General features: G+C 45.5%; 2 protein-coding genes across 3 annotated transcripts in view; one reads left to right on the top strand and one right to left on the bottom strand.

The window, feature by feature from the left end:
• LOC120900626 (6-phosphofructo-2-kinase/fructose-2,6-bisphosphatase-like) overlaps positions 1 to 15,656 on the bottom strand; it is a 71,738-nt gene that overhangs the window by 43,334 nt on the left and 12,748 nt on the right. Inside the window, exon 2 of the mRNA XM_040307893.1 lies at positions 9,012 to 9,032. Within this exon, the coding sequence (XP_040163827.1) occupies positions 9,012 to 9,032 (21 nt within the window). The remainder of the gene's footprint in view (positions 1 to 9,011; positions 9,033 to 15,656) is intronic.
• The window catches only part of LOC120900627 (alpha-N-acetylgalactosaminidase), a 49,211-nt gene that overhangs the window by 28,533 nt on the left and 5,022 nt on the right, over positions 1 to 15,656 (top strand). The window contains exon 2 of one of the 2 annotated variants that reach the window (XM_040307897.1): positions 12,113 to 12,364. In XM_040307897.1, the coding sequence (XP_040163831.1) occupies positions 12,159 to 12,364 (206 nt within the window). In that variant the 5' untranslated portion in view covers positions 12,113 to 12,158. Of the gene's footprint in view, positions 1 to 12,107; positions 12,365 to 15,656 lie in introns of both variants that reach the window. The other variant, XM_040307896.1, reaches the window with a different exon arrangement.

Below are 15,656 nucleotides of genomic sequence, written 5' to 3'. Positions count from 1 at the left end.
CAATCGCAGCAGGCGTTATGATTTATTGAACACACAGCCAACCCCGTCGAAGATCGTAACGCGATCTGCGCCTGAGATTCAAGTACAACCATCCAGCGCAACGAAATCATCCAATGTGAATGGTTTTGACCAGCATCATATCACGAGGGGGAAGGATTTGACTTTAGTTCCGCAATCACAATAATCCGATGTCTCTCACCCCAGGCTCAACGCAAGCAGTTTTCAATCGGCAGAGACGCTAGCAAGCAGCGTCCACCGATTGCAATAAATATCCCTCTCTTCCCGTGTGCTCTATCTCTCGCAAAGTCAATGTGAAGGTTCGATTTATGATAAAGCGTACTGACCCTGCAAGCGAACGTTCCTTTCACATTTTATTTTCCACAAAACGCTTTCATTTGCCGAACCTCTTCCCATCGCAGTAGTGTAGCGGACATTCAAATCGAACGTTAAAAACTAATTCTACTGCTAGGTGGGCGCTCCAAATTGTGCTGAATTATGCAATAAATAATGTAGCAAACGAAACGCACCGCGGTAGGCGGATGTTCAAAACAAACGTGTGCTGACGGACGTTTGCGGCTGGCGCCGTTAGAATGGTTCACCAATCAAACCTTCTTGATGGGTTGTTTTTTGAGATCATTTTCCTGGCGAATTAATGTCCAATTCTGCCGGTCGTTTTGGGGGATGCGAATGTATAAAACAATCCCAGGGGTTTGTTTGCGATACGGTTTGTGTTTTCGGTAGCAACAACAGCCACTTGTAAGGCGGCAAATAGCTCTGTCTTATTTTCAATCTAAGTATAAGCCATAAAACAGCGCGAGCGGGCACGCTCCCAAAACCTTGCCACCGTTAGACGGTTTTCATTAACAATAAAATCTGCACGAAAGTGAATCCGCCACGAATTGGATTAACCAAAACAAAACAAAAAAAACCCCGCACAAAGGTTACGTTCGGGCAAAACTGGGGGCAATTAAGTAGAGCTCTTCTCTCGCCCCGCTCATTAGCCACCGACGACGAATGGTGGGTTTTGGATGGAAGTGATTGTGATTCCTTTACAGCTGTCGGCGCTGGGTCCAGCTGGGTCACCTGGGTGCTAAAAGGCAATTGCGGATCTGGTGTCGCGGCACGCTTAAGATAAAATTAAGCATGACTTAAGGCGTGATCCACAGTTAGAGCCAATCCGAAGAAACCCACCACTATGATCAACGAACCGTATCGAGATAATCGAGTCGGCGGCAAACGGTTAGTGCGAACACAGCCGGATGAAAAAAAAACTGTAACACGCTACACCCTCTTCCTCTCTACCCCAAGTTTTTAATGGAGGTGATTTTTTGACACTCACCAATCTCACCATGGTCACTGCCGATCTGATCGCAGTTTAAAGTCCCTGCCGTCAACACCACACGTGCCATGACGTACTTATCCGTCGCTGTGAGTCAGTTTCAGTGCTCTCATTTTGACCATACCATAACCGTTCGTTTGCTAACGTCCGTCAACAACCTTCTACGGCCGTTGGTACGATTTGTGAAAAGGAAAAGCTTTCAATTTTTTCCTTCAACTTCTGTCGCGATTGAAAACCTTTTTTCCTGTCCCTGGTTCGATAGCAAAAGGGAAAGCAGCCATCTAGCCATTGCTCCATAATCTGTAAAGATCGATACCGATTACCGACTTGGGTTGAATACCATTGCTATCTGCATTCTAAATCGACCAATGGGACAATTATTATCTTCTAATCGAAAATCAATAAAATTAAATACGCAGCTTGAGACGGAAATTAGTAACCGATCGTGAAAGCCGACGAACCAGGCGGAGAGATCTTTATCGCAACACGTGTGTTCCACGCCTCCTGTGGAGAAAAGGGTCGGATAGAATAAACCAACGTTAATTGACCCTTTTTCCGGCAGATGGCGTAACGGTTATAAAATCACTAACTGAAACTTACCTGAAGGGTTACACAATATCGTTTTCGATCTTTTATGTCAACGAAATGACAACAATGAGAAAAAAATGTGTCCCCTGGTAAACAGAAACACCGAAAAATGCTCATTTTGTGTGCTAGGAACTTCAACAAAGCAAACTCTTTGTTCGACGTGGTTTACTAAGCGCTTCAGCCGATGTCACACTCAGTTGTCGCCTTAACCGAACGCTCTTTAAGCGCGGTAAAAGACGTCAATTAAAATTGTCCGCCCGTTAATTTGTCAAATTCCTTGCCGGGGTCAGCGGGCGGGGGTGCGTTTTGTTTGCGCTTGACTATGTGAGGTGAGAATGAAATGCCTGTCACCACATCAGAGCATTGCAAAAGGGTTGTTGTTTTTCGTATTGTCGTGTTGCACACACTGTCCCGCTGACACGCACCGAGTGTTCGACTACCTTGCCCCCGCTGCTGCCAGTGGCAAAAGGAAGCATGCGTCGAAGAAACTCGAATTGCATCGCGATCACAATCTGTAGTGTGAAACTGCAACAGCAAGGTTGTTGTGCTCAGAATCGGGGGGATGGGAAATGGTGCGTTCGTGTGTATGTGTGTGCTGTTTTGTGCTCGTTAGTTGTTGGTTTGTTTTTGGGGGTGGTTTGTGTGTAACTACCGCATATTGTGTGACGCGCTTTTCCGTTCGCAACAACTATAGGACAAGCGATTGGGCAAACTGGAATTAGGTAAGAATTGGTGTTTGACATACAGCGTCACTTTTCTGCCGACATTCCTCCGCGTTGCTCTACAATTAAAAGGGGAAAAATGAACAAATTATCACGCTGCTAACAGAACGATCAGCTATGCAGTAGAGTGTGCTCGTCTGTATCAAATATGCAACAACCATTTGCCTCCCCCGTTTGCTTTTTTTGCCCATATATGAAAATGTTCAACCCTTTTCTACCGATTTGATGTCTCGGGTGCAACCGGACACGACTTGATTGATCGTTTTCGGTTTTGTTTACCGTACCGAGTGGAATGGCGAAAATTTCTACGCGCCATACCTACACACACCACAGTGCGGAAGCGTGCCTGGGAAGAGAGTGTTTGAGTATTCCGCTCAGGCAACGAGGCAAGGCAAATGGGAGGAACGGGGGGAAAACGTAACACCGGCGCAATAAATGGCACGCGGCCAGCCCCAGCACGCCATTGCACACGAGTTCCTCCAGTTGCAACTACTGCGGCACGGCACCCTTAGCACTTCAATCGCAACTTTTCAATTTCGTAATCACTTTCCATCCTATGTCACCCATGTTATCACGTTTTATTGGGAGGGAGGGTAAGGGTGGCTGGGGGTCACCGGACGTCACGTTTAACTGACCATTGCGGATCACCGTGCCTCCATCGGTTACCACAACAAGAGAAAAAAGTAAATCAAAATCTATCATTTTCTCAAATTTGGTGCGCGCGCGTTAGCGAAACAAGGGTTCGTCGCTTGCTCGAAGAGTCTTTTGATTTAAAACAGATTAATTTAATGTGTAACTCCCCGCCAAACGCTTCGTTAGCAATTAAAAAGACATCTCGCTGACCCTAAACTGTACCACTCTTCTCCCGTTTGATTGGCAGCGGGTAATGAAGGGAAGGAAGGGCTCATTTCGGTTCACTTTCGTGTGCTTCCGTCTTGCGGCGCTTACGTTAACCGGCGCGGCACACTGTGGGTACGCTTTTTATCACCTTTCCTGCTTTGTGTAAAGCATGATGGATGTTGTGTTTTCCCCATTTGTCTACTTCCCTAGTTTATTTCTCTTCCCCACCCGTGATCGCTGTCTTTTTTTCCCGCCGAGGGCCATTTTTGCCGTCGCGCGCGATTGTTGTTTAGGTCCCGCTTCGCATTTGACACATTGTCGTCTCATTGCATGGAACTGCTACAGCCCCTTGGTGTGTAGAAGAAGGGTGGTTAGAAAGGCACTAAAATCGTCACAGAAGAGAGAAAGAAAAGCAGACACACAACACTGGTAGCACCATCGTGTTGTGCCTGGCGATGATGATGATCACGACGCCACTGCGACCGGTGTCGGTCAAGGTAGTATATGGTGGGGAAGACGTGGTATAAATTATCATACTAATCGAAGCGTTACGGCGCGTAACGCTACGAACGTGAGCCCATCGGGCCGTTAGTGAGAGTGAATGAACTGTCGATTTCAAGACACGCACGCGTTTGTTTTTACTTCACGATGACGGTGATCGATTTTTACACGATCGACCAAATTTCACTCACTGTGTTGCTGTGTGTAGTGTACACACTCGTTTTGTAATCCTTCCAAAAAATCGAACACTTACGCAGCAGCGCACCGCGAAAGTATCATCGAAAGTGACCACCAGCTTAATGATGCGGATGGATGTAAACGCAAATTATGAGACCGATCGATCGGTGGGTTTGTGTGTGTGCGTGCAGCATCTTTAAAGCTGTACAGATCGCGCCTTTTAGGTCGCGCCTCAGTTACTCGTACGCTGATCCTCATGCCCCTCCCTCGAGGTGGTGGTCCCGTTCCATCAAACGGAAAATTCGATGCAACACACTGATAGCGCACTATCGAGGAGCCCATCAGTTCATCAGCACGTGCTGCCGTGCGTGTTAATTCGAAAATTTATGATAATGATACGAAAACAGATTTTACACTCGTACTTTGCCACCTACAGACACGAAACACGCGCGTTCACACAGATAAGATTGGGAGGTGAAATTGTGAAAAATCCATTTATGAAATTGTGATTTTTGATGTTGAAAATGTTCCGTTACGCTAAAAGAGACGAGATTTGGTTTTTATCGGAGCGTACAGAAAACATAAATAAGTGACGATCGATTTCTATTACTGGTTATGCTGGTGACTATTAAACGTACCGATCACAATACGACAGGAGTAACCTATTTTGACTCAAATAAGTATTAAAGTGGTAAACTAGTAGCAATTTAAAAACATCCCCCAAAAAGTGAGATTTTGCGGCGAAAAATTTGCAATAAAACCAAAACACCAGCACAAGCGATGCGATGAGAGATTCTCACGGGTAGCAACAAATGAGTTAAACTGTAGCACCCCGTAGCACGAACTGAACCTTCAGCAAATGCATGCCTGAATGTTAATGTCGAACCACTACGATGATGTGTTCGACGATCGTTGTTCCTCAACCCCCTCGGGGTTGACATTTAAAGCTGTGAGCGGTCTAATTAAATAATCCAAACACTAGACCGGCCAGCCAGCCAGCCAGCCAGCCAGATGTAAGCCGTGGTTGGTTCTTCAGTTCTATTCAATTCAACGACAAAAAAGGTCACTTCCTTTCCTTGGACAACGTGTTATGGTACCAAGTTCTCACAAACTTCGTACATACAACACCGCGTGCTGAATATAGACCACCATCACACACTGGTCAACTCTCATCTTCAGCTGCCCTTTGCCACTTTGAATGTCAACGCTTTTACCGTCAACGACCGCAAAAGGAAACAAACTAAAGCGCCCTTAAGAGCGCTAACGAACGCAAATCAATTAGAAGAGGAAATGCCAGAAAGGCGAAGAAGTGTCGTTTGCCCTTGCAAGCGCATACACCGGTCGTCCGGCTAGTCGCTAACGAACTCTAACCGGCTGTCAACGCGCGTGCCGAACGTACCGTTGACCTAAGTGTGTGTCCATCGAAAAAGTGATGCCACGGTTACGGTACACGTGCAGGTTGTCAACAAACAGAAGCACAAGAACCTAGTGGTCCGAAAGCGCGCGCTCTGTGGCTGAACTTGATCCGAAATCGGAAAATTGCAAACTCGCAATCCCGGCCAAAAAGAAACAAAAGCCATTCAGACGGAAAACTACCCGGTGAGAAGGAGTGGTGGATGGTGGATGTGTTGAGCCGGTTGTTGCGCAATGTTTCGTGTGAACTGGAAGCGATCTTCGGGTTGCGCCGGAGGAGAGAAAAAAACAACTCAGACGCAAGTGAATTTGGTTCCGATTCGTCAGAAAAGTGCGCAAACACACACACACACTTTCTATTGTTGCTGGGATGAGAAAAAACACAAAAAAATTGATCTTAGTATACCATTCCACCACTTACAAATGGCTCTTAGTAGTTGAGCAGTTTGCCGTAAGGGAGCGCTCTAGGCAGATTCAAATGTAATGCCCATTCAAATCTGTATTTTTTGGTTAAACATACAACGTCATAAATGACGCTTTCGTGTGATCGTTTTCTTGCCAAAGGCCTCAACTACTACTCCTACTGCACACCACCTTTAGCCCCCAAACAAGACCACACATTGCATTGCTCCAGTTTGGACGTTTTCCCGCTACTCTCGTTTATGCTCACCTGGTACGGCGCGCGCGAGTGGGAACAATACTAATTATATGTTTGTGAGCAGTGCGCCAGCCGACAGCCAGGGGCGCGTACGGCGCAAACCTATGCACACCAAACCCACCTATTTATTAGGCTAATTACTGTCAGGCCATTACTTTGCGCCGAAGCCACATTACGCCTCACCGTCTTGTGCGGTGGTGGTAATCGTGTTAAAAAATATTGCCCACCATTTTTGACCATTTGCAGGGTACATTGCTACAACACGTGCCTGCAAATGGCATTTGGCTCTGACGTTGATTCAAATATAACAGTCCCCTTACAGCATGCTGCAGAAAATTGTTATCCATAACCGAAACATAACCTTTTGCCCCCTTATTGCTTCCCTGTCGTAAATGTGTGTGCGCACTACACAATCCATCCAAATGGACGCACACAATGATTCCAAAATTCATCATCATGTCTCGCTCACCCGCTTTAAAGAGCTTGAACGCCACATTTATGTTTTCGGAAGGATCGTTCCAACGATATGAATTATTCGCAAATGGAGCGATATTTAAATGGCGGGGTGGAGGACCGGTGTTATCCATCAACCATTTTGCTCGAACAGTTTACGCGACCGCTCAAGCGCTCAATGCGCAACTTCCTGTGCAGTGCATCGCGCGCCTTGCCGCAAGCATGCCGGGGGAAATTCGGTGTTTGCACTTTGCCTTTGGCTTACTCAACGCTTCCAACGAGCCCGATTCTTTCACCACCACACCCTCCCTGTGGTTATTGGTGGCACGATAACAATGGCTCTATTTTATGCACCTTCTCCCCGCACTGGAATAAGAGAGAAAACATAACTTCGCGCCCGCCGAGAGCGATGTTAATGTGAGGGCGCGCCACTCTGTTGAGGGGCCTAATGTCTTCAGCACCAGCGAATGAGCTTCAATGAAGGAGGTGGAAGTTATGTGCACACATACTGGTGGTACAGTACACCCGATTGTAGTTCCTTCCTGTATGCTCACCAGCGGCGTGTGTGTGAACAAGATGGGCGCAATCGTTCCACTGCTAGATATCAAATGATCTCACGGTCCTTTTTACAGTGAAGCAACTCCCCTGTGACTCGCTGCTCTACTTGTTCTACTGCAATTAAAGGCATCGGTCAATACGCTTGTACGCATTATTCTGCAGGGTGTGAACAGCGTTTGTGGTGGCGATTGTTGCGGAAGACTTCCAGGCCAATGGAGACAAGATTGCAGAATTGCCCCCGCTTGAGCTAACTTTGTGCTTTGTTGGAGCAGATAAGATCTGCCAGAATTTTGCTCTGAATGGCCCTGTTTCGGCTCTAATTGTGTTCTAATTGCCCTTCTTGCTGCGATTAGTTTCACATGGTGTCTTACGCTTTTTTTCTAATCATCTTATTACACAGCATCTGAAACTTTGTTGCATTATGTCCTAATAAAAGAACATGGCCAGAAGCTGTAACAGTACACCACTCAAAGGCTCAAATATGGAGCACTGGGGCACATCGATGAAATCATAATCATTATTCCGATTCCGAACAAATCGTTCGTCACCATTTACGGGGGGGTTTTGCAACACACGAACGCCCCTCACTTTGTTGTTGCACCAGTTGCACCTTCCCACAGAGGCCCTACTAATCGACTTCAAGTGCAGTGATTTTACGCACCTCACAGCGTCGCATCTTAATTGCAGCCCAACCGCTGCCACCTCTCGCCCTGTGAAATCCGAATGCGTACTTCCTTTTATGAGAAACCCTCCGGTCGATGATTTATGTGCGACGCTCGATCCCTTCCCAAAACCCCGGGCCCAAAATGTCAGCTGGCCCTACCGCCGGTGGATTGATCCAAATGTCACAATCGCGAAGGTATCTCTCGGTCTGCGGTAGCCGCAGTCCGTGCCTTCCCAGATCCAACCGCAGTCGATTGCGCATATCCCCGAAACGAGGCGTGCCGGCGCGCCAAAAGACATCTCACCCGATCGCGATAATCAACTGTAGTACTGTGTTGGATGTACGGACAATTTACTGATCGTCCCCCTCACACACACCAGATGGTGGTGCTCCATCGCTGCAACGCCATCGGTACCGTACGTTGGCGTACTTTTTTTCATGCCGGGGCATGAGAGTGTTATAATTTCAGGCTATTAGAGGCTCATAAAGTCATCCACCATCCGTGCAAACCCGCCCCACATCTAACTGTTTCACAATTTCCCACGACAAACGACGAGTGAAGGTGGGACGTATGGTCCGAGCGGCGGACTCACTGATGCCTATTCGCTGGATACACACACACATACATTAATGAAGGCGCCGCCGCAAGTCGTTCGAAAAAGTTCAAGGTACCATCGATATTCTGTATCGGTGTAGGTCCACCTCTAATCATTGCCATCCTTTCCACAAACAACCACCTCAATGGCAATCTCCACTTGCGTTTGATGGTGCGCTGACCTTCGCGCGTAACGCGATGTCTTCCATCCGGCGCGCTACGGGGCGGTTCGGGGCCTCTTGATCTGATTTTGAACCCCCGAGATTGGAACGGTAATTTTGCCCGAGGGCACAAACATTACCTCCCTCAAGCCGGCGATGCTCTTGTGGGAGAGTTGATCTTGAACCGAAAGACGACGCGCATGCCCGTATGCAAAGCTTTGGAAACTTCACAGATGGTCAAGAATTAGGTCCACCCATGTTTACGGTGCGGACTAGAACTGGGGCGAGCTGTAGAGATCGACCCGTATGACTCAGCTTGAGTGGCGATGAGTGAGGACTCACCTTCATTGATGCCATTTTTGCCTGCAAAAAAAAAACAAGAGAAAACCGAAAAAGAGATCATTAGTGTTGGCGTTGGTCAGAGAAGTGGACAAATGTAGCTTATTGTGACGGACAGTATGTACGATAAACGAACAAGGAATGATGGGGAGGGACAAATGTGATCTAACAGGCGGTTCAAGTCTCAGGCTGTTTGGTGGATGATGTTTGGTCGGAACTGAAGGACAAAACGAAGTGTTCGAAGTGCAAGGATGAGTGACTCTCTAATGATTGACTTTCATTGAGCATTGTGGAGATGCATGGAATTAGCAGAACATTGAAGGTGATAATTAGAGGAGTGTAAATAAATCTTCAGACATCTTGAAATGATGAAAAGAATAAATGCTGGCTGATATGCTCTTTTTTGGGTTGAAATTAGTTTTGCAATGTTTATTAAAGTGAACTAAAAATGCTCCTTCAAAAAAGCTTATCTCTGAAACAGATTTTGAATATATAAAGAGAATATGAAGATTTAGGCGTCAAATGATAAATAATTGAATTTCCAAAAGGATTCAAATTACACTCTTTTAAAGTCCTTTTTCCTTAGTCAGATGAGCGAAATCATATTTGAAAGGAATTACAGTTTATTGGAAAAGGTTTGTCAAATTTATCAATTGAGTATTTAAATTACTTTTCGTAGAAATCGATCATTTGGCATTTTACTTCTAATTGCCACTTATTCTAAACTTAAGGTCTAATTTAAATTGGTTCACAAAGCATCGTGATATTGGTTGAGGAGCTAAATAAACATTGATTATAATAAGAATTACATATTAGCGGAAATAACATAAGAATTCAGAACACTATCTTTTGTGCTGATGAATACATTCCAAACATTCGCCGCTATACGTTCTCCATTCTTTCCAACTTTACTTTCCAAATACTTCTGTTCGAGTACCTCATCCAAAATGCTAAAAAATATCTCGAATGGATAGGCGCAATCATCTAAAATTATTACCTACAAATGAGCCTCATTGTGCAGCTAAATTCTAGTTATTGTGTCACTTTTTGTAGCTAATCCTCATTGTAAAGTAGCTCTTTTTGGTTGATTGCAATGGGCGCCTCATACATCAAATTATAAGCTGTCCTGTGTGTGTACTTTCGTGACAGCCAGCAGGCTTTAATGCATATTACCAGGGGAAGAGGGGGAAAACAACCCACAAAGCATGCACATCAAAGCCGAACAACGCCTTTTGCTGAGAGTAGTAGATCGATCTAGCAAGGAAATAAATCTTACTGTCCACAGCGAATGGGAGAGCGTTAGCCAAATGATTGATGCTGACGACCGACCACCACTACACCACCATTGGGGAACTACTTTATTTTTGCATTGTATTCAAATTATACCTTCTCCGCCCTCATCATCGTGTGCAGATCGTAACCCGGGGAGAGCAAAGTTAATCATCGATCGATCGATCATGACGCGGTTTCGCGGTTCTCTTCTCGGTGGTAGGTCGAAAAGGTAGGTGTCGTATTACACCCCGGAGACGATTTATGACAGAAAGAATGCGAAATGTTTTATTATTACCGTCATTACTGGGACGCCTGGGACGCGCCCGACAGTGAACAACTCGTGCGCTTGATCATGCTGCATATGCTTTGATGTATCCGGTATGTACCCCCCCAGAGCATGCTGACAGCTTTGGTGCAAAAAGTCGCCCGTCGTCCATAGGGAACCAACCAGCTGGCCTGTGTGTGCCACACCACCGTACACTCCCAAAAGAAATTTCTCACACTCAATCATCATGCAGAGGGTGCTGTATCGACAGGGTTACAACGAACTGTGCGCAATGGTCATTTGTGGCGGCTGGTGGTCGTATCACACACGGTTGCATAATGCCTAATGAAGCATAATGAGGCAAGCGTTAATATTCGACACCTACTACCAGGGAGATTGGAAAGGATTTTCACCAACCAGATGGCAAAAAGTGTGAAAAAGAAAGAGAGAGAGAGATGGGCAGGATTTTATTGCACCACCACGCGCCTTAAAGTACGCGGCAAATTGTTTATCATTTCACGCGGGCCTCCGTCTCATTACAGAGTTTGTTCGACCGAACGATTTTCTTGGTTATAAGTGGAACGGTGGGGCTGGCGCGGGTGTGCAACCATCGTGCCACAGTGCTGTGTTTGATGAAATATGATTAGCGCGCAAATTGAAATGAAGTTTAGATTCCATCTTACTTCAGTAATTGGATTTATTTTACAACCAAACCTCCCCGAAAGCCCTATTACATGTTATGCATATGGGTATATACCAAGCCAGGTAAGATTCGGCACAATTGGTTGAACGAAATTGTTTCCTGTAATATTACACTGTATAATTGCTGAGTTTTTAATCTAGACGAACGCTTCAAATGATCTATAAAGAAATGGATTAAAAATCCAATGGCATATTGCGCCGAAACGGAACTGCTTATGCAAATCCATTGCCCTTGGAGCGACTGTGCGGATCGTAAAGGTTTATTGTATAATCGTCCAAATCCAAAACGGGACAATCTAAAAAGTCGATAACGGGGATTGAAATGAAAAAAAGACATTCAAAGCAGAACTGTAACATTGGTAAAGGCATAAAAGTAGCAATTTATTTCACAGGAATAAACATAAATGGGGCGTTTTACGATTCTAGCCAGTTTTTTTTTTTTGTATGAAGTTTGACAGTTGGCGACTGAAATGACGTCATCACTCCATACAAAACCACAGGCCAAACTATACGGCTTAGGTTTTCAGCCTGAAAAATATGTAATCAAACGCCGATTTGTCGCATACTCGTTCAGATTAGCATGTAAGATTGCATTTCTCTACTGAAAGCAAAATATGTTGTCAAGGAAGGTCAAAAATAGCTTGAAACGATGTTTTAGTAACAAAAGTATTAAGAGTGTTTCATAACTCATTTGAGAGACAGAAAGATTCAACTTGCTAATTTAAATGATCAAACGATGGCAACAAGCAGCAATATGGCCCTTTGTACCAACACATAAAATGATATTGATATTCTTAATATTAAAATAATTCCTAATAGCACAAATATTAATTGTTCTACCTTCATTTGTATCATTTCAGAACAGATTCTCCGTCTGCAGTTCAATCCTACATTAAAACCCGTAGCACACGATGCAAACACAGCGCAAAAGTAAAGGAGGGACAGCGATGAAGCGCGCCACGATGCTGCTCGCCACCGTGCTGTGCATTGGCGTGCTGCCGGCTTGCATCTTCAGTCTCGAAAACGGACTCGCCAGGACGCCACCGATGGGATGGCTGTCGTGGGAGCGCTTCCGCTGCAATACGGACTGCGAGGGTGATCCGGAAAATTGTATCAGGTATGTGTGCTGCTGTCTTCTATTTTCCTCACTTTAAACACAGTTCCTAAGTTTAGCCATATTGTTGTTAAGTGGCAAAGATGTGCCAATTCAAATGGCCGCTAGTGTCACGTGCTATCGGAATTACGAAAGGCTTCACCGCACGTGTTGACACACAATCATCACGCGAAGCTCTTACATGAAAAAGGTAACATAGGAGGATATCTTGTGCTAGACATAAGTGCTAAAAGCAGCTACACGAAAAATTGGCCGGGCACACCCTGTACAGCTTGGGTTCAAATTAGCTCAACATCACGCGACGAAACATTTTGCAAAAGATGATAAGATAGGCCCACGACTTTCGTTCGTGCTTTAGCAACAGCTACAAGGGTTTCTTTTAAAGTCCATAACGCTAAAGGCAATTTTTTTACGACGATCCAAATTCCTGATGCACGGGCAAAAGGATGAGCTTTTCAACCCAGGTGTTGAACAGTCTAGCAACAAGAGTATTGTTGCAATTTTTATGTTGTTTCGTACATCCATGGCCATGAATTTTGGATCAATCTTAGACGCCGTTGTCTGTTTGCTCAGTTATAAGCGAAGATTTATAGCCCACCACTGTTCCTCTCAGGGTCCTGCGAGTCGTAAAGTTTATGGCGTTCGGCGTATTGGCTCACTAATGCTACAAAATTCATTGGGTCCATTGGTTTTTTTGGGGGGCAAAAAAGTGAAAGTGTGTGCGCGCTTGCTCCTCCAATGTGTCCCAATTGTAGTGGATTGCATTACATTAAATTCAATTTATCCATTTGTTTTTAATTTAAAGCCTAACCGTTGATGCTATTGCAATCCAAGAAAAAGCTCCACAAATCCATCAGAAATTGCCAAAGCAAACAAAACAACGTTTAAGCATAAATAACAGAGTAATATTTATTTACTGATCATCCATCACATTAAATAGCTATCAATCTTTCATCGTTTTCCCCCGCACAACATCCAGCTGGGAATGGATTATTTATGATAAAAGCAGGCAACCGATCATACAGCTTACGATCGATAGTTTTACCGGTTACCAAAGAAGCGCAACTAGTGCGTGGTGTGGTGGTCCATCATTTTCCGCTCGATAACTCTTCCCTTTCGCCTGACTTATTGCCACAACCGGCAGCAACAACGACAACAACAACAGCCTGGCTGCAAGCAAAGGTCAGTTTGATTCCGGGAGTGGATACTGCCTACCGGATTTAGCACGGCCACACGCGTCACGACAAGCGCATCGGGTGCTTCATATTTTGCATTGCTTTATGAGCCCTCCTCCTGCTGCAACACTGTCCCACGAAGCGCCACAATTACCTCTGGACTTTGTGTGTGTTTGTGTTATGGTTACAAACTTCTAAACCGATTTCCTGCAGTTGGCAGACTTTACACGTTTGTGTCAATGTAAGCCCCCTCAGGCGCTCTCAGGCAAATGTAGATTTATTTTATTTTTATTGATCGATTGTTGTTACACAAGAAGTGAAGGGGTCGAGAAAAAAGATGCGAATATGCAATTGCGAGCACTTAATGTTTCGTGCACGATTTTGGAAGCAAATGAAAATCCCGAAAAGAAATCTTTTTTTTTAACACACACAAATTCCCATTGTTGGGGCAGGGGGGTGGTGGTGGACTCCAGGATCTTTCATTCGCTCGCTAGAAGGAACTACTCGCCCCTTTCTACAATTACCAGTTTTGTGCATTCCTAGCGTTTGACCTTTTCCACCTCTGTTACGTAACACAACTTCTTGCGCATACGTTCCGGTTGCGTCGAAAAGCATGACACACGCAAGCGTTCTTCCCGGATCATTGGAACGAGGATGAGGAATGAGAATCGTGTCCAACGCACGCGCGCGTGTGTGTGTGTGCCCTCCTTCTTGTCCAGATCAATAAATCAGATCCACACCACTCGCCGGCAAAACCGAAATGATGCCTCCATCACACATCGGTGTGTGGTGTCGTAAGCCGGATTCGAGTGTCACAAAAGTTGCGAAAGCTGTCCGGCGTCCAATTATTCTGACCCAACAACAACAAGATTGGGCAACACACACGGCTGGGTCTACCAGTTTGTTTTGCATTACAAAACGATGTATCCGGAGGGATGCACAGTTAGAGCATTGGTTGGTTGCTGGAATTACATGCGCCGGTGGGGTCCAAAATCTAGCAACATTCATAAAAATCACTCAACTGTCAAGCCAAAAAGCGTGCATGAAGCCAACAGCATGCCACAAAAGCACCGAAATTGATGATCGCAATAGGTGCCAGTAGGAGCAAGAGTGAATTTTATATCAGACGAACGTTAAGAGCAGACAAAGAGAAGATTTTATACTTCTCTTTTAAGTGTGTAACATTTTTATGATTTTTTATGATACAATGTCCGATCATAACTGGCAGAGTAGTCGGCTCCGCAAGACAGTGCTTGAAACTACAACAAAGCTCACTAATAACTGGGCTACACTGTATAGTGGCTCCCTCTGGAGGAAATCTACAGCAACTGCACCGTCGTTTCGTAACAGTCGGTAATTACTATTCCCTTTAAATTCATTTGCTTTCGCTCTCTTTCACCCTCTGTCTGCATGCATGCTGCCTGTTAAGCAATAAGTAATTATTATTATACGATTTGAGGAGCATTACCTCTTTGGCCCATGCGCACTGCTTCTTTTCAATGACGACTGCCGGCGCCGGAGAGAGGTTGATGAGAATTTGAAGAAGCAAAACACGCGCACACACGACAATGCTACTTATGCAGCAATTTAGTTACCAACGCGCATTCTACTGCCATCGATCGAGATTGGATCGTGAGAGGTAACGCGCGCGCTGGGGATCGTTCAGCCTCCTTCTTGGTCACGTTTCCACCGGATTTTGTCGCGTTGGCTGCGTTGCTGGAAGCATAGAAGATTGGTTCCCGCGCCAGCCCATGGGCACAAGACGTATTCTGAGCGAAAATTCCCTTCCCATCGGGTCCTTTCCAATTCCATAACACGGCTCAATGATGGACGACATTTTCGCAACGGACTTTTGTGTAATGGAGTTCGTCTAGCGACACACACTCTGGGGTACGACCGTTCTCGAGATGTCGCGAGAGTTGGCAGATTACGCAGTCGTCTTATAGGGCATATGTCCGGTCCCCGTCCAGCCGATTGATTGGCCGCGTGGGCTTCCGCAAGGGAAGATAATTGCTTCCTTCGGACATTCACCGGGATGCTCATCGGATGCTGTGGCGGCGCATGCCCCGACACACATCCCGTCGTGATGGAATTAAGCGACGAAACTTTGGGAAATTGTC

This window comes from Anopheles arabiensis, chromosome 3 (assembly GCF_016920715.1).
Source record: "Anopheles arabiensis isolate DONGOLA chromosome 3, AaraD3, whole genome shotgun sequence".
Taxonomy (NCBI): domain Eukaryota; kingdom Metazoa; phylum Arthropoda; class Insecta; order Diptera; family Culicidae; genus Anopheles; species Anopheles arabiensis.
This window is presented reverse-complemented; position numbering and strand designations above follow the sequence as displayed.